The sequence below is a fragment of the Orussus abietinus genome, unplaced genomic scaffold (assembly GCF_000612105.2).
Source record: "Orussus abietinus isolate OABI.00-Male unplaced genomic scaffold, Oabi_2.0 scaffold397, whole genome shotgun sequence".
Lineage (NCBI taxonomy): Eukaryota > Metazoa > Arthropoda > Insecta > Hymenoptera > Orussidae > Orussus > Orussus abietinus.
Genome location: NW_019394545.1, coordinates 38,185 through 51,805, shown reverse-complemented (window position 1 = coordinate 51,805; position 13,621 = coordinate 38,185). Strand labels below are relative to the sequence as shown.

Sequence of the window (13,621 nt, the reverse complement as noted above, 5' to 3'; positions counted from 1 at the left end):
TTGGCTATTACCCAACGATACAAGGTTAAATTAGTACTAATTAGGACGTTAACACGATTCCATAGCGGAAGCACCGAATCCATTATGAACTGCTCACAGCGCGGTATAAAAATTAGACCCCATAACAAGATACGATCTCCTACATCCTTTCGCCGAAAATTAAAGCCGCGGTCCGTTATTCGGCGAGAAATTTGAATTTCACCCGTGCCGATGAGAGGTGGCCTCATGAAAATGATTATAATAACGAGGCGACACATTTAGTGCAATCCGTTTCCCAGACGCGGCTTATGACGAAGCGTGAGAAGTTTACAAATTGGGGAAGAATTCAATCCCGATCCACGGGCAGTGCGTGGTGTACGGAGAAGATCAAAGTAAAGGGCCACTCGAGAGGAGAAAAAGAAAATGGAAATAAATTAAAGGAAAACGATTAAATAAAAAGGAGCGTCCACTGGTGGAAGGAGCAAAAGAAAGGGAAGTCGTCCCGGCCCAACGTGGTCATCTTGAATTCCCGAATCAGTGGCGGAGGTCTTCACAGCATCCGGTTTTCGCGTGCGTTTACGAGCTCGATAAATTGTCCTCCGGATGGAGCACTCCCGTGGTCCAGGGTGCAGCTATTCGTCCAAAGGCCCTCGATTCCCTTACGTGTCAATTAGGCAAACGATATCTCGCGGCCTCGGGACGCGTAGACAAGGAGGCCCGTAAACGGGCTTATACGAGCTCGTAAACTCGCAATAAAAATCCTGCGGATAAGTACCGTTTTATTTATGCCCTCCTCCTCAGAGATCACCACGAATCGTAAGGATTCATTTGCTCTTACTGACGAATCTCGATACCTTCATTCCCTCCAATTTCCTACTCGCGTATACGTGGATATGATATAACGATCTTCCACTGCACCAGGTAGACAAGATGTCCAACAAATTTTAACTAATTTCACCTTTACGAGGTAAAATGTTTTAACGAATTCATATAGTGAACTTGTACTTTAACACTTTGACTGCCATGTCACCCAAATATGGGTTATATAGCAGTAAAATAAAATGCGCGTGGCAGTCAAAGTGTAAAAGGTACTCAAGAGGAATTCTTTTCCTGATAACGATCGAAATCTTCATTTGAGTTAGGAACGATATCAAAATAATGGAATAAATCGATGAGATATCAATTTAACCCTTTCGCTGAGGCGAAGTTTACCACAGACAGTGCGCGCGACGTACGGCACTCGGTCAACAATCGCTGATGTTGCTGAAATTATCGAAACATTGAAGTATGATAAAGATGGTAACGCATAAGCATGCACCGAACAAAATGTTATAACGCCCATAGGCGCCAACAAAATAGGAAACGAGAATTATCTCGTTTGCCGACGCGATGGGGGATGTATCCAGCGGCTCGATATCCTTGTTTATTTCAATTTTTTAACGCGTCGACACATGTGAACGTGTCCTGTGAAACTGTGCTCGGAAGCGATATAACGTAAAGTAGCGGTAACCGAATGATTAGCACACTAACCAACATCCCGGAGAGGAGCATAGGCGTCTCCAGTCTCGAGTAACTTGGTCGGGTTCGCCTTCCACCTTCTCGCATTTAACCTCGAGGAGGTAGAAAAAAGATAGAAGTCCCCGTCTAAGAGTCTCATGTTCTCATTATTATCCGATCTCTTCCGTTAAAACCTTAACCCGAAATGACGACAATGGCCGACCGAATTTCTCTCTCTTGGCCCTTTCCGATATTTTCGTTCGAGAACTGGTCACATGCCACTATTTTTTTTCCGCTCGAATCTCCCGATCCCATCTGCAAATCCCTTAAAATTTGACAAAAGCCATGCTCCGGCAAAGAATCAAATTTTAGCTTGCTTTTTGAATCCTTAAGTTATCGTTTCAAAAGACGATTTGAATCCGTCACTTTGATTGGTCGCTGAGGACTTTAGACTTTCGTTTAGCACGATATGGAAGCTAATTTGTGTCACAATCTGGGTAATAGTTTTTTTGCTATCTGACGAACGGGCGATTAATGTCATAATGTGCAAGTAACTGTCACATCCCGCTTTTGACTGCTATATCGCGGTGACGAGTGCAAGATGTTATTACATGCCATGTATATAATCACTGCCTTCATAGGTAGCTAATATACTGGAACGGGTACATGACATTAATTCCATGCAAACGTGAGATTACCGACGGCTGTCTACTTGCGCCTATACGAACTATATGCCGCAGGAATACACCGAAGTATGTCGGGTTGCGATATTAGAATTTCAGGGGCTGCGATCGATTCCAAAAAATTGTCCCAGCACATTGCCTCTATTCTCATTTATCGTATCCCAAAGCTGCTGTCGATATATCACTTCTTACAGTACGTGGAAACTCTATATAGCTAACTAATAACAATTATCTTTACCTACCGATCAAATACTTCACAATTAAATCGACACGAATTACGTGCCGAGCAGTGAATTAAACGTGACATTCTACTCTTTCATTTTACTATTTTCCCGATTAAACCAAAACTAGGTAATTCTGATCCAACGTCGTCATATTACAAATGTGTATGAAAAATAGAAATGTCTCTCTACAAAAACAGACTCACACTTTTTTCTTCTGGATTATTATTAATCGCAACTACCTACGTGAGAATATGGTAAAGTGCCATATTGCATATGCAAAGTGCAGATTTATGATGTGATGTCATTGGGTCAGAATGACTCAATTTCCGTTTAAGCGTTAACGAATACATTTCTGCGAGATACTTTTTCTTGTGACATTGATTGTAATAAAAATCCAATAGATATGTGCATTTACAACTCAATCCTTGGCACTCGTGATGCGATAAATAGTGAGGTCCTTGACCGAGAATATGCACTTTGAAATTATGAGTCATGGCAATGTAACGATTGGCAGATTCTCGCTACGTGGGACGTCGAGTTGACGTTTCCTGGCATCGCTGAGGAGGTCTCGAGTACACCGGCGCCGCCAGCGCCTGTGCGGTTAACGACGCTTTCGTACGCGACAGTGACGGCGACGCTCGTCGGTGCGACAAGTCGCGCAGACGTAATGCCACGTGTGTACCCGGAGAACAGAACGCGTTATACGAAACGAACTGCGTTTCGCCATGCGCTAACACAGCGTGGCATGGAGCCAAACAATCCAATAATCACTGAATATAATTTTCCTATACTTATCAGAAAAAAGAAAAAAAGATTTGCTATTAGTTCCCCACATAATCACTTTTTCGAATTTTTCCGTTATGATGTATTTTTTGTCCTGTTTCTTTTTTTCTGCATGGGGCGAAAAAGCCGCTCAGCATATTTTGCAAAACATTATACAGTATTTACGGCACTTAAGAGTTATCCTATAGTATTAAAATCTAGGGCAATTTAATTCTTGTCTTCCACACGGCTTATCCAAAAATGATTTAATTACAAAAGAATAATTATTGAGATAAAGTGGAAGAGGATATTTATGGTGTAAAATTTAAAATGAATGGCGTACGTTGGGTTGTACTTATTTCTTGCAATGCCGAAGCATCGTGTACACCGTATACATTCCATAAGTGCTGGTGCAATACATGGGTTTTCGTGAGCACGATGCTCCCGATAAATATTTTGGGCATTTTAGTCGCTCGTAAAGATAAACATCCCTATCTGAGGGCTTCTAAGGCCCAGAAGAGTGAATAACGAGAGTCAAGGAGCTCCTGGAAAGCTTCACATTGGAGTTGGACGTTAACTCGAAACCGCGGCTTTAGGGTCTCTTGACCAGCCCACCGGCTTCCATACTTCTCCTCTTCGTCTCGCTCTGCTTTCAGTCTCTTCTTCCCTCCCATCTGAGCCATTGCACACATTACTGCGATTACATTACCGTCAGCTATCCGCTACGCTTCCTGGTCTGTTCCTAGCCATAATGTAAAGCTTACATAAGGCACTACCGATGGCTATCGTGAGTAAATTCCTAAAGTCGCCGTTGAGGCTACGTAAACTTGACTTCTCGAGTGTTTACTAAAAGGAATTTTTATCATTCCTTTATCCCTCAAATCCACGGCCCCTGACAACGCGTTTCTAAATTTTGTTAACTCATGCATCGTTCAGTAACGGATACCTCATAATTTAATAAATCCGGTCCGATCATATTCGGCAAAATCGAAATAAAAAGAGTAATCTCTCTTATAGAGAGGGTTCAAGTGACTTGTCAGGTTAGTAAAAGTGTCACCTAACGTATAAACGATTATATAATTTGGGTGAAATATTAGACCCCTTTTAGTAAAAATATAATTGAGAGAACCGTACTCGTTGTAAAAATGTATTATGTTTTCACAATCTTTTCTGTTCCGGAATTCTGAGGTCCTTGCTTTAGTGACGCCCGTGGGAGGTCATGCTCGAAGGGTACATCGTTCCTCAAAGACGATTTCAATCGAAGTCACGACAGCAACTTAAACCTCAACGGCAGTTGACTTCTATCAACGCTGCGTATCATCCGAGCCTTCGTACCTTCGTTGCCTATGTATGCGCACGTTACAATACGGGCATGTGCAGTCAGTACATTATGTGTACGGACACTTACGGGAGCGGGCGGTACATATACATGCCTGGCAGAATGCAGCTTTGTATCCTGCTCGAGGTATTCGTCCTTAAGACCGCACGTACAATTAAAGTTATCAGGCAAAAAACGAACAGTTACTTTCTACCAATTAGTTTATACGATCATAATTGGCATTAACGATCAAAATCTCGAAAAAGTTAAAACTGAATAAAAATCCTAATTAAGTCAAATGATTGTCATTTCTGTAAAAAGTATTTAACATCATTTTGTTACATGTAACGAATGGAAATTTGGAATTTTTTCGCGTGTATCAAAATACCATTACAAAATTGATGCATTTACGTTCACGTAACTATTGTGGATATAAATATGGAGTAAATCGGAATATTACATTGTTTCTCCGTTGAATTTCTGACTCGCGTGTAGCTTCAACCGACAACTAGATACCCACTTCTCGACTCAACCGTGAAACTCGATTTCCATCGGTGGTATTTTAACAGGTTCGTAGCTGGTCGATGGATTTGATAAGAGAAACGAAGATGTGGGAAAACCAGCCTCGCCAGGTAACACGAACCAATGACGGTCGAATGGGAGAAAAGTCGAACGATTGTTGATGGATTTCAGCTGGACGTCCCAAAGAGGTCGAAGACGCTCCTCGTTCCTCTAGCCATTTTTGGTCATGTTTCTTTTATCTCGAGAAAGACCTGCCTGAAAAGGAGAAAAACAGTAATAGAAAAAAAAAAAATTCCTTGATCCGAATCCTGTATAACGGGTCTGCGGAGTTTCAACCATTTCCTTCATTCGTCTCTTTTCGAATCATATTTTATTAACTTATACGAACGGTGTAAAATTTCAAGGATTGTTGCATGCACGCGATGTACCGATATTCATTCGCAAAAAAATCGACTTCGATAACTGTACCAGTTAAATCCATACGTCGTGATTGCTCGTTCCGAAGATAGGAATATAATTCTAATGGCAGAGAAATATGATCGCAGTCTCGCGGGGTATAATTTCGAAGTGTACGCGAGGGGAAATCGTCCTCCTTTACTTTTCCTTCCGTCAACTCGAAAGCCTCTCACAATTTTTCCGAACTTCTTTTTCGTAAACCGGATGTTTTGAAACACCTTTGAGGACGCCATTTAAAAGGAAGTTGAAACCAAGAAAGCGGAACCGATGATAAGTAACAAGTAACTTGTTCTGAAAAAAGGCAAAAATTGCTAAGCATATGGATGGGATTGCAAAAGCGTCGGCGGAAGGTCACGAATTGTTCGAATTAGTAACCTGAATATCCATTTACTAAACAATATGGATTAGACATGATTTAACTATATGTAAATATCTACCTAGCTGGAATTAAATGAGTATTGAGATTATAATTAGAATTCCTTTGAGACGTATCACAAACAAACTAATATTATTCCGAGGTATTAGTACTAAAATCGAACGTCATTTTAAGATCTACATCCGTTTCATAAGGAAAAGGTTACGATGACAATCAACATGTGACATTAACATTTTTCAGCTATCTGGCTTTAATCATAGACTCTATCTAAACCATTCAACGTGCCAGGATCTTTATTGTCTCTGTTCATTCCACAATATGGCCCCTTTTCTCTCTCTCTCTTTCAAGGTATCCATATATCCGGTACTCTACATACCCGGTAATATGAGTAGGTAGATTTAATAATCGGAGTCAGTCAAGCCGGAGAATCCGAGTAACCCAAATTGTCCAAAATTTGAATAAAGGTTCAGCCTCTACTACCAAGCGACGGGAAACTTCCTAGGAATTTAAATCGACGGGAAATAAGTGGTCCTTTATGAAATTAGCGGTAAAAGACCCTACGTGGTACAACAAGTACTCGAAGAGTGCACTTTGCGCATTTAGAGAGTTCGCTCTATGCGTACTCTCGGTACCGAGGCTCGGCGAGGTTATTTCAACCCTTCCCCGATCTCGTAAAGCAACGTCGAGGTGTACATGGCTGGCATATGGTGTACGTTGTGGCAAAAGAAATCGATAGTCTCTCGATAAGAGTTTGCGTCCCAAGCGAACGTACGCACCTCTGGTCACGCGATACGCATCGACATAATATGGGTGGCTCCGGGGTATCGGGACGTTTTACAGTCTTCGGTACTCCAGTACGGATATAGATACATACACGTAATGCTGACCTAGGTATGTGTGATCGATAATCCCTCGAAGCGATCGAAAGATCGGGTCGCGTTCTCCCGCGGGATAGGGAACTCCTTTGTCTACTTGGAGCAAAGCATCGCGAAGTTCGATGTACTTTGAGGCTATTTCCTTTACCCTAAAATTCTAAAGGAATATCCTTTTGCGTGTTTGAGTCCGACAAGTATAGTTTCGAACATGAATACCTTCCCCGCAAATATCGGGTCACCGGTGCATAATCGGAAGGCATTAATGTTTATCAATGTACATATCTAGATGCAGGTTCGGAGAAAAACGGCCGATTAGATGTTTCCAACTGAAATAACAAGGATCTCATTAAATGCGATGTTAACGTCAGGGTATCAGATACGATGATATCCATCATCCGGCATAGGTCCAAAGTAAAAAAATGTTCTTATCTGTATATAAACATATACACATAGTGTTAAACACCTTACGTATGTTGAGGGCAGTGTTCTTTTAATTGCATGTGATGTCTTGGCAGTAGAGGTACATGTTCGATCCCGAAGAAGGATGAATTTGGCTTGCACGAACAAATGATCCCGCATTCAGTTATCCTTGCTCTGGGTTTGATAAGCGACCTACTTGTGTCTTGTCAATCGAGAATACAAGTGAAATGCTTTGTTCGGTTTTTATTAACCGAAGAAGCACGTGACTCGTTCGCCGGTCTTTTTCGATGGTGAGTGGAAAGTATTTTTCTTTCTGTTCCTGGAGTTGAATCAACGGTATTCGAGAATTCGAGAAACAGAGGAAACCGCAGTATTCCGTCTCGAGTCAAGTCCGGGTATGCGCAAACTTGTTACCGGTCCCTGCGAATGACTGGTAGCCTCCGTGTCGTTAAGACGATATCCCAACTCGGACGTTCTTACATTGAAGCTTACGATGCGATTAAAGTTTCCTATACAGTAATTAGTTGATCCTCCCCTCTCGGCACCTGTGATAGATCTGAAACATTACATTAGCCGTGGGCAACTTTCTGGTCCAGTTCTTTTTTCATTGCCTTCCCTCTCGGAGCTCACTGTAAACTGTTTATTTAGGAAAAATGTAAATTTAGAGGGCAGGAATAAAGTAATATAATTTGATATGAAAGTAAATTAAAAGCATGTAATGAAGGAGCTATTTTCGTTTGCTATATACTCTCAAGAAAGTTTTAGAATTATTTACTATTTATTATTTATTACATTCACACGAGTATAAAGTGTCTCGCGTTCATATATTTATTGAGAGAGACTGATTCCAATATATACAATATATAAGAATATTTAAAATTTTTTAAATACTTTGGAGTGGGTAAATGTATGCGAGAAGGACATTACTTCTATAGCCTCATATAATCTTCAATACTTTGAGTTGCGGATTAAAAGCAAATCTCCTAAGCCGATTCCGTTAGGGATTTTCAAGCTTTAGGATTATTTGCGAACTGTAACAATTAGAAACTATAATCTTATCCCGAGGTAGTTGCTGACGCACTTAAAATTTGAGGAAAAGATTTTATGTCCCATTATTAAATTTTCGCCCACCATTATGTACAAGGTTCCAGGAATGTTTTACCTTATTGGTATGTCGTAAAAGGATTAAGTCTTGGGTCGAGTAGGTACACGAATTACCGGAAAGGTTTAGAATTTGAAACTTCTACAGTGAGGGTCATAAAAATACAGCTGTGCTCAAGGAAAATCGGGAATTCCGTTTACCTGGCGGTATTATGTTAGTATACAAGTTTCCAAGTAACTTACCTTTGAATCGTCACCGTTATTCCCCGAAATACATTACCCTCAGATTGTTTGAAACGTCCTTGAAATCTACTTTGCCCAAAGACGCAGCTAAACGAACGTGTACATATGTATTTTGATATAGATAATAATAATTCGACTCAGTCCGCTTCTGTCGACATATCTCCAAGGTTAGACGGTACATAAAAACCCGCATGAAGTTCTGCTTTGTTTCATATCTGCTTTACACGCGTGTAAAGTCGAGAGAAACGCGAAAACGTGTTGAAATATCAATATACCCTATGTGTACGTACCCATGTCCGCGGAATCGATTGTACAAGGTCATGTAAATATTATTTCAATATGTATCTACATATTGAAGACGAAAGGTATACAGAAGAATATATATATTATTAGGAAAGATAGTAAATACCTAAAACATAAATTAGCTCAAAATTGCAGCATTAAGTAGGCGCTTTGATAAAATAATACGGTAACGAAATCCAAAATGCGAACGGTGGTTAGTGGTAGATGCGATTTTACTTACTGTTAATGAAAGCGTGAGCATGCAAATCGACGCGTCATCATTAACTTACAGTCGGCGGTTGTTGTACAATCAGGCCAACTGATGCGTTCCTTTTTGACGCAGTCCGCGTTTCAAGGTAAAGTGTGCTCCAGTGAATACATGCCTACGTAAAGTAGTTAACAGTTTCTCAAAAAGTCTAAGAGTAACAAATGTCATACCGTCACCACAGATGTCGCGTTTTATGTACCTCGGATTACTTTATTTGTAAGCTACGTATGCGTTTCCGCATTTTACTGCTGGCCTAACTGCTTGAAAATAAAGCAACGTTATCTAACATCTCCATTCGCCACTAAACAAGTCCTAGATGTAAACTGCACAGAATAATAGATTTTATAACGTATAAACTATATAAAATAGATAAAAATAAATAACTTTGATTGCAGTAATAATTTCACTTTTAACATTGGCATCTATATTTTATACCGTTTACGAACGTACTAGGTCTGTATATGGATACATGGTCTGACCATGATATAACGACCGTAGTTATTTAAAACCAGATAAGGTTTTATCCGCTCATTTTGGTTTTAATATTTAAAGCAGAATTACACAAGAAACAACCATTCCGAGAGTCTTCTGGATAAATATTATTTTTTTCATATATTTGGTTTAACTTATTGCATTCCTATTCTGTATATTACGTGTCCTTGATTACGTGCCGATCGTGGACAAGGATTTCTGCGGGACCTTATCATTCGTCCCTAATGTCGTGACTGGTTTCCTTTTATCTCGCTCCATCCCCCGATGTTGCATAACGGAATCTACTCAAAGTCCGTGAGCACATATTGTTCACGAAGTAGGTCGCATGACTCCGTTGGGTTTTAAATTCACCAAGGACCACCAGCGTAGAAATTCGAAATCCTCAGGACGAATGTAATAAAGTCGAGGAAAGTAGCAAGTACGGACGTCGCGACCGCCGGCGACTGCGATAAAGGAAAAGAATTGCATAAGCGGTCTTTCCGCCGAAACCGGAAGTGGTGCGCCATCGCTGTGATTCTCCACTGATACGCGGGCTTGTATACTTGGAATTTCAGATGACACGGATGACCGTCTGGACTAAAAGTTGCCAAATGGCGGCCTTCTTTTGCGATTCGCCCACTTGACTGCTAATCTGAACTGGAAAAGTGTAGGAAGATTTAAATAATTAATAAGGGTTGTAACGATATTGAAAAGAATCGCTGCGATAAATGTCTCTAATTGGCATCGAGTCATATATCATCCGATTGTTATCTCGTGAAGTTGATAATATATTTGTTTCCCTTGAAGTGTCCAAGACATTTGTCACATTAAATATACGTTCAGGGATTCTCAAAACTCGTGGTAATCTCCGAACCTAATGGAAGTTGGTGAAATAGAAAGTTATAACTTTCTTCCTTATTATTTCAAAATAATTACCTGAGGCAGAATTGGTAAAGGAGTAATATTTGAAATCAACTGTAATGATGAAATCGGTAATACGTGTCTGGTATTTCGCTAGCTTAAAAGTATTCATGATGTATCGGACGTGAAATATGTATTTGCTATATACATCGATTACAATCAATTGATAAGGAGTACCTACCAATATATGAAACCGATATTTGTGAATACCTTCTTCATATTGGACGGTACAATGTAATCAGAATACTCGCGACAAATAAGCTCGAGTATCTGAAATATTATTTAAAATCATTACGTACATCACCCCACGCTTTATATCTCTTGGAGATACGACAAATGCATGTAATAATCCTGGACAAAATGTCTTGCATGCAGTAGGTTTCTATAAAGTTATGAAGTAAAAAATTCCACTATACGATTCCAGGACAACTTGTTATAGTTTCGACTTAATTCACACTTGAACCAAACTGTTAACGTCGTCATCGTTACCGTTATCATCGCCGGTGGTCGAGTAATATCGCAACGGAGATAAGTGGCTCGCTTCATCCACCAGTCAGTCGATTTTTCCGCGATCACGTGAGCGTGCCTTTCAACCTTCCTCGCGACTTGTTTTCGCTACTCTTCCTGTCGCCATTTCAAATCCAAAGAAAAGTCCCAATAAAGGCAAAAAAAGAAATAATACAGATTTTATGGACTAAACAATGAATTCACGGGTGCGCAAAACGGGCGGCAAGGAAGCAGTCTCGATAATGTCACTGACGACGGGGTTTCACCTTATCACGAAGTGTGGACGATAATGGCTGACAGTGTGGCCTGCTCGAGGCCCAGTCGGTTACCGCGAATGGCCGATTAATCGGCAGTGCATCCGGTTGTGAGGAGAGCAAGCAAAGATCGCACGATCGACACGGTAGAGCCTCGCATTATTCCTCATCCGAGGGCGAACCTTTTTTCCTACGGGTATAGTACAGCGAATTAGAATCGTGAAGTCGAGATATCGATCGCACGTACCGGCAGGATCGTGTGGTACGGAATGGCACGAGCGAAGTAGTCGAAGGAGGAGTTCTCGTTGAAATAATGAGCAAATCGACGAGGAATAGAAGCCTAGTGGCAAAAGAAGGCAATCCATCATTCGGTGCTTTTAGGCGGATAATAAATTACGGTTCTTTATTTCCCTTCGTTTTGCACGATTTGCAGCGTCCGATTGGTAAACGCGAGTAGATCGACGAGAATCTATCGAATTAATTATTGACCATTTCTAAAGTTGCTGAACGAAAAAAAATGACAACTCCGTGTCGAAAGTGAAATCGAAGAAAGAGAAAGACAACGTCCAAACAATGTCGTGTCGGAGGAAAATCGACTCGAAACTATGGCTGGACTTTACGGAAGCGGTAAGAACTCGCGTTATCGTGTATAGAAGGCCATATTACTGCGGTATAGTGATATGTTCCGTTATCGTGGCATATCCTTTGTTCGGGGGTAAAGACAACGTCGACGCGTAGAATGAAACGAATTGAGTAACAAACGTCATAGATTATCAAGCACTATTACATTTCTCGATGATAGTTGTCATCTGATCAGGAAAAATTGAAGCGTTTGGGATGCAACGATGTCCGCGTTCTCCATACAATCCCAGGTGAACATTGTACCTGTCGTGGATATTAATGCCGGCCACTGTACAGCAGCTTATTATCACACTCTTATCTAATTTAGCGCGTAATAGACGTAACGATCACTGATTATGTGCGTCTGGGATCATGTCTAGCATGATCGTAGAGCTTCATGTAGCATCCACTGTCTCTCCTTCCCGAGGTGGATAATCAGGGTACGGTACGCCAATGAATTGATCGATCAGGAGCAATCAATGATCTGTGATGATTGTTGCTCGATTTTCTGAAAGTGTGCATTTCAGACTAAAGTATCAGGATGAATTCCAAAGAGCCCATCAATGGCGTCGTGTAAAAAATCATCTTCTGCGAAAATTGATGTGCCAATTTTCACAAACATTGAGCCGACGTGATCAGAATCAACTAGTTACGTTGATAACATTCCGACTATATCATTGATAAATATCATGAGAAGTAGAAGAATAGTTTGTGAACAAGATACCTCTTAGATTTATAAAAGACTCTTGATCGGTCGGCCTTCGCTCGTTTCACGATGGTTTAGACGTCATGTACTTCGGTTTTCAGTCACGACTCGATAACCCGTACCATGTGCGCATGAACAAGCGTGCATTTTGTGAGATGATTATATGAAAGCCTCACGCTAGTATAACAGCCATTGTATTATCGGTTAACCATAAAGATAGACATTTTATTTTATATATGCTTTATATTTTATTTTATGTACTTCAATGAATTGAATTTTAAGCATTTACATTGATATGAAAATGGTATTTGAGAGATTAATAGTTTATGAAACTTTTCTGTAAACTGGGTATACCAAATTGTTTAAGATTTTACCGTATTAATGCGGAAGCCCTAAGATAGGTTCTAACACTTATGAGATTGAATTCTTTGTTTAATTTACAGAATTATTTATAAACAAATTAAACAATTGTTACTGGTACCAGGATCTTCCTTAAGACTTTCATATTTACGTGGTCAAATTTCAAACGACTTGGTACATCCCATTCGGCGAAAAATTTCATAAACGTGACCCCTCGGATGTCATACTTTCATAATACCTTAACCATTCGAAAAGTAGTGAAAAGAAGTCAAGCGATGTTGATTGTCAAATACTGGAGGCTATTATGTTAAAAGGACAAAAAAACCGAACGAATTATCCTACTTTATTATAAAAGGCGTAGTTATAGTTAACTCGAGTAATAACGAATGTTCTCGATATTTCCACAAGTTCGTTATCTTCCTGATTTCCTGGTACTGTTTTTCTTTTTATTTAGCGTTCTACATGCAGACTATGATATAAATTAACCATCACTCGGATGCATAAGCTAAAACGCTCCTTCTCATTTACCGAGACTCGCTTCTATTTAATTTCTTTTCCTCTGGAGACCGATATCGAGACACGTCATGTTCGATTTCCCATTCGGGTGTCTGGAGCCGCGCGAGACGCGGACCCGGTGGTCCTTAAAGTCGGCGAAGAGAAATTAGGAGGGGCCACAGACGAGTCTACTTCGGGAGGGGAGGCTCAAGCCTTTTGGCCCGAGACCTGAAAGACCTGCAAGAAAGACCTCGATGCCGCGGCCGCCTGCAGCCATGTT

The 13,621-nt window shown here is 40.5% G+C and overlaps 1 protein-coding gene across 5 annotated transcripts in view; it reads left to right on the top strand.

The window, feature by feature from the left end:
- Window positions 1-13,621, top strand: part of LOC105702835 — a 46,863-nt gene that overhangs the window by 19,769 nt on the left and 13,473 nt on the right. Inside the window, exon 1 of one of the 5 annotated variants that reach the window (XM_012430936.2) lies at window positions 11,641-11,786. The exons of the other annotated variants lie outside the window; for them this stretch is intronic. Coding sequence (XP_012286359.1) covers window positions 11,733-11,786 — 54 coding nt within the window. The 5' untranslated portion in view covers window positions 11,641-11,732. Of the gene's footprint in view, window positions 1-11,640; window positions 11,787-13,621 lie in introns of those variants that run through there. 5 annotated transcript variants of the gene reach the window in all.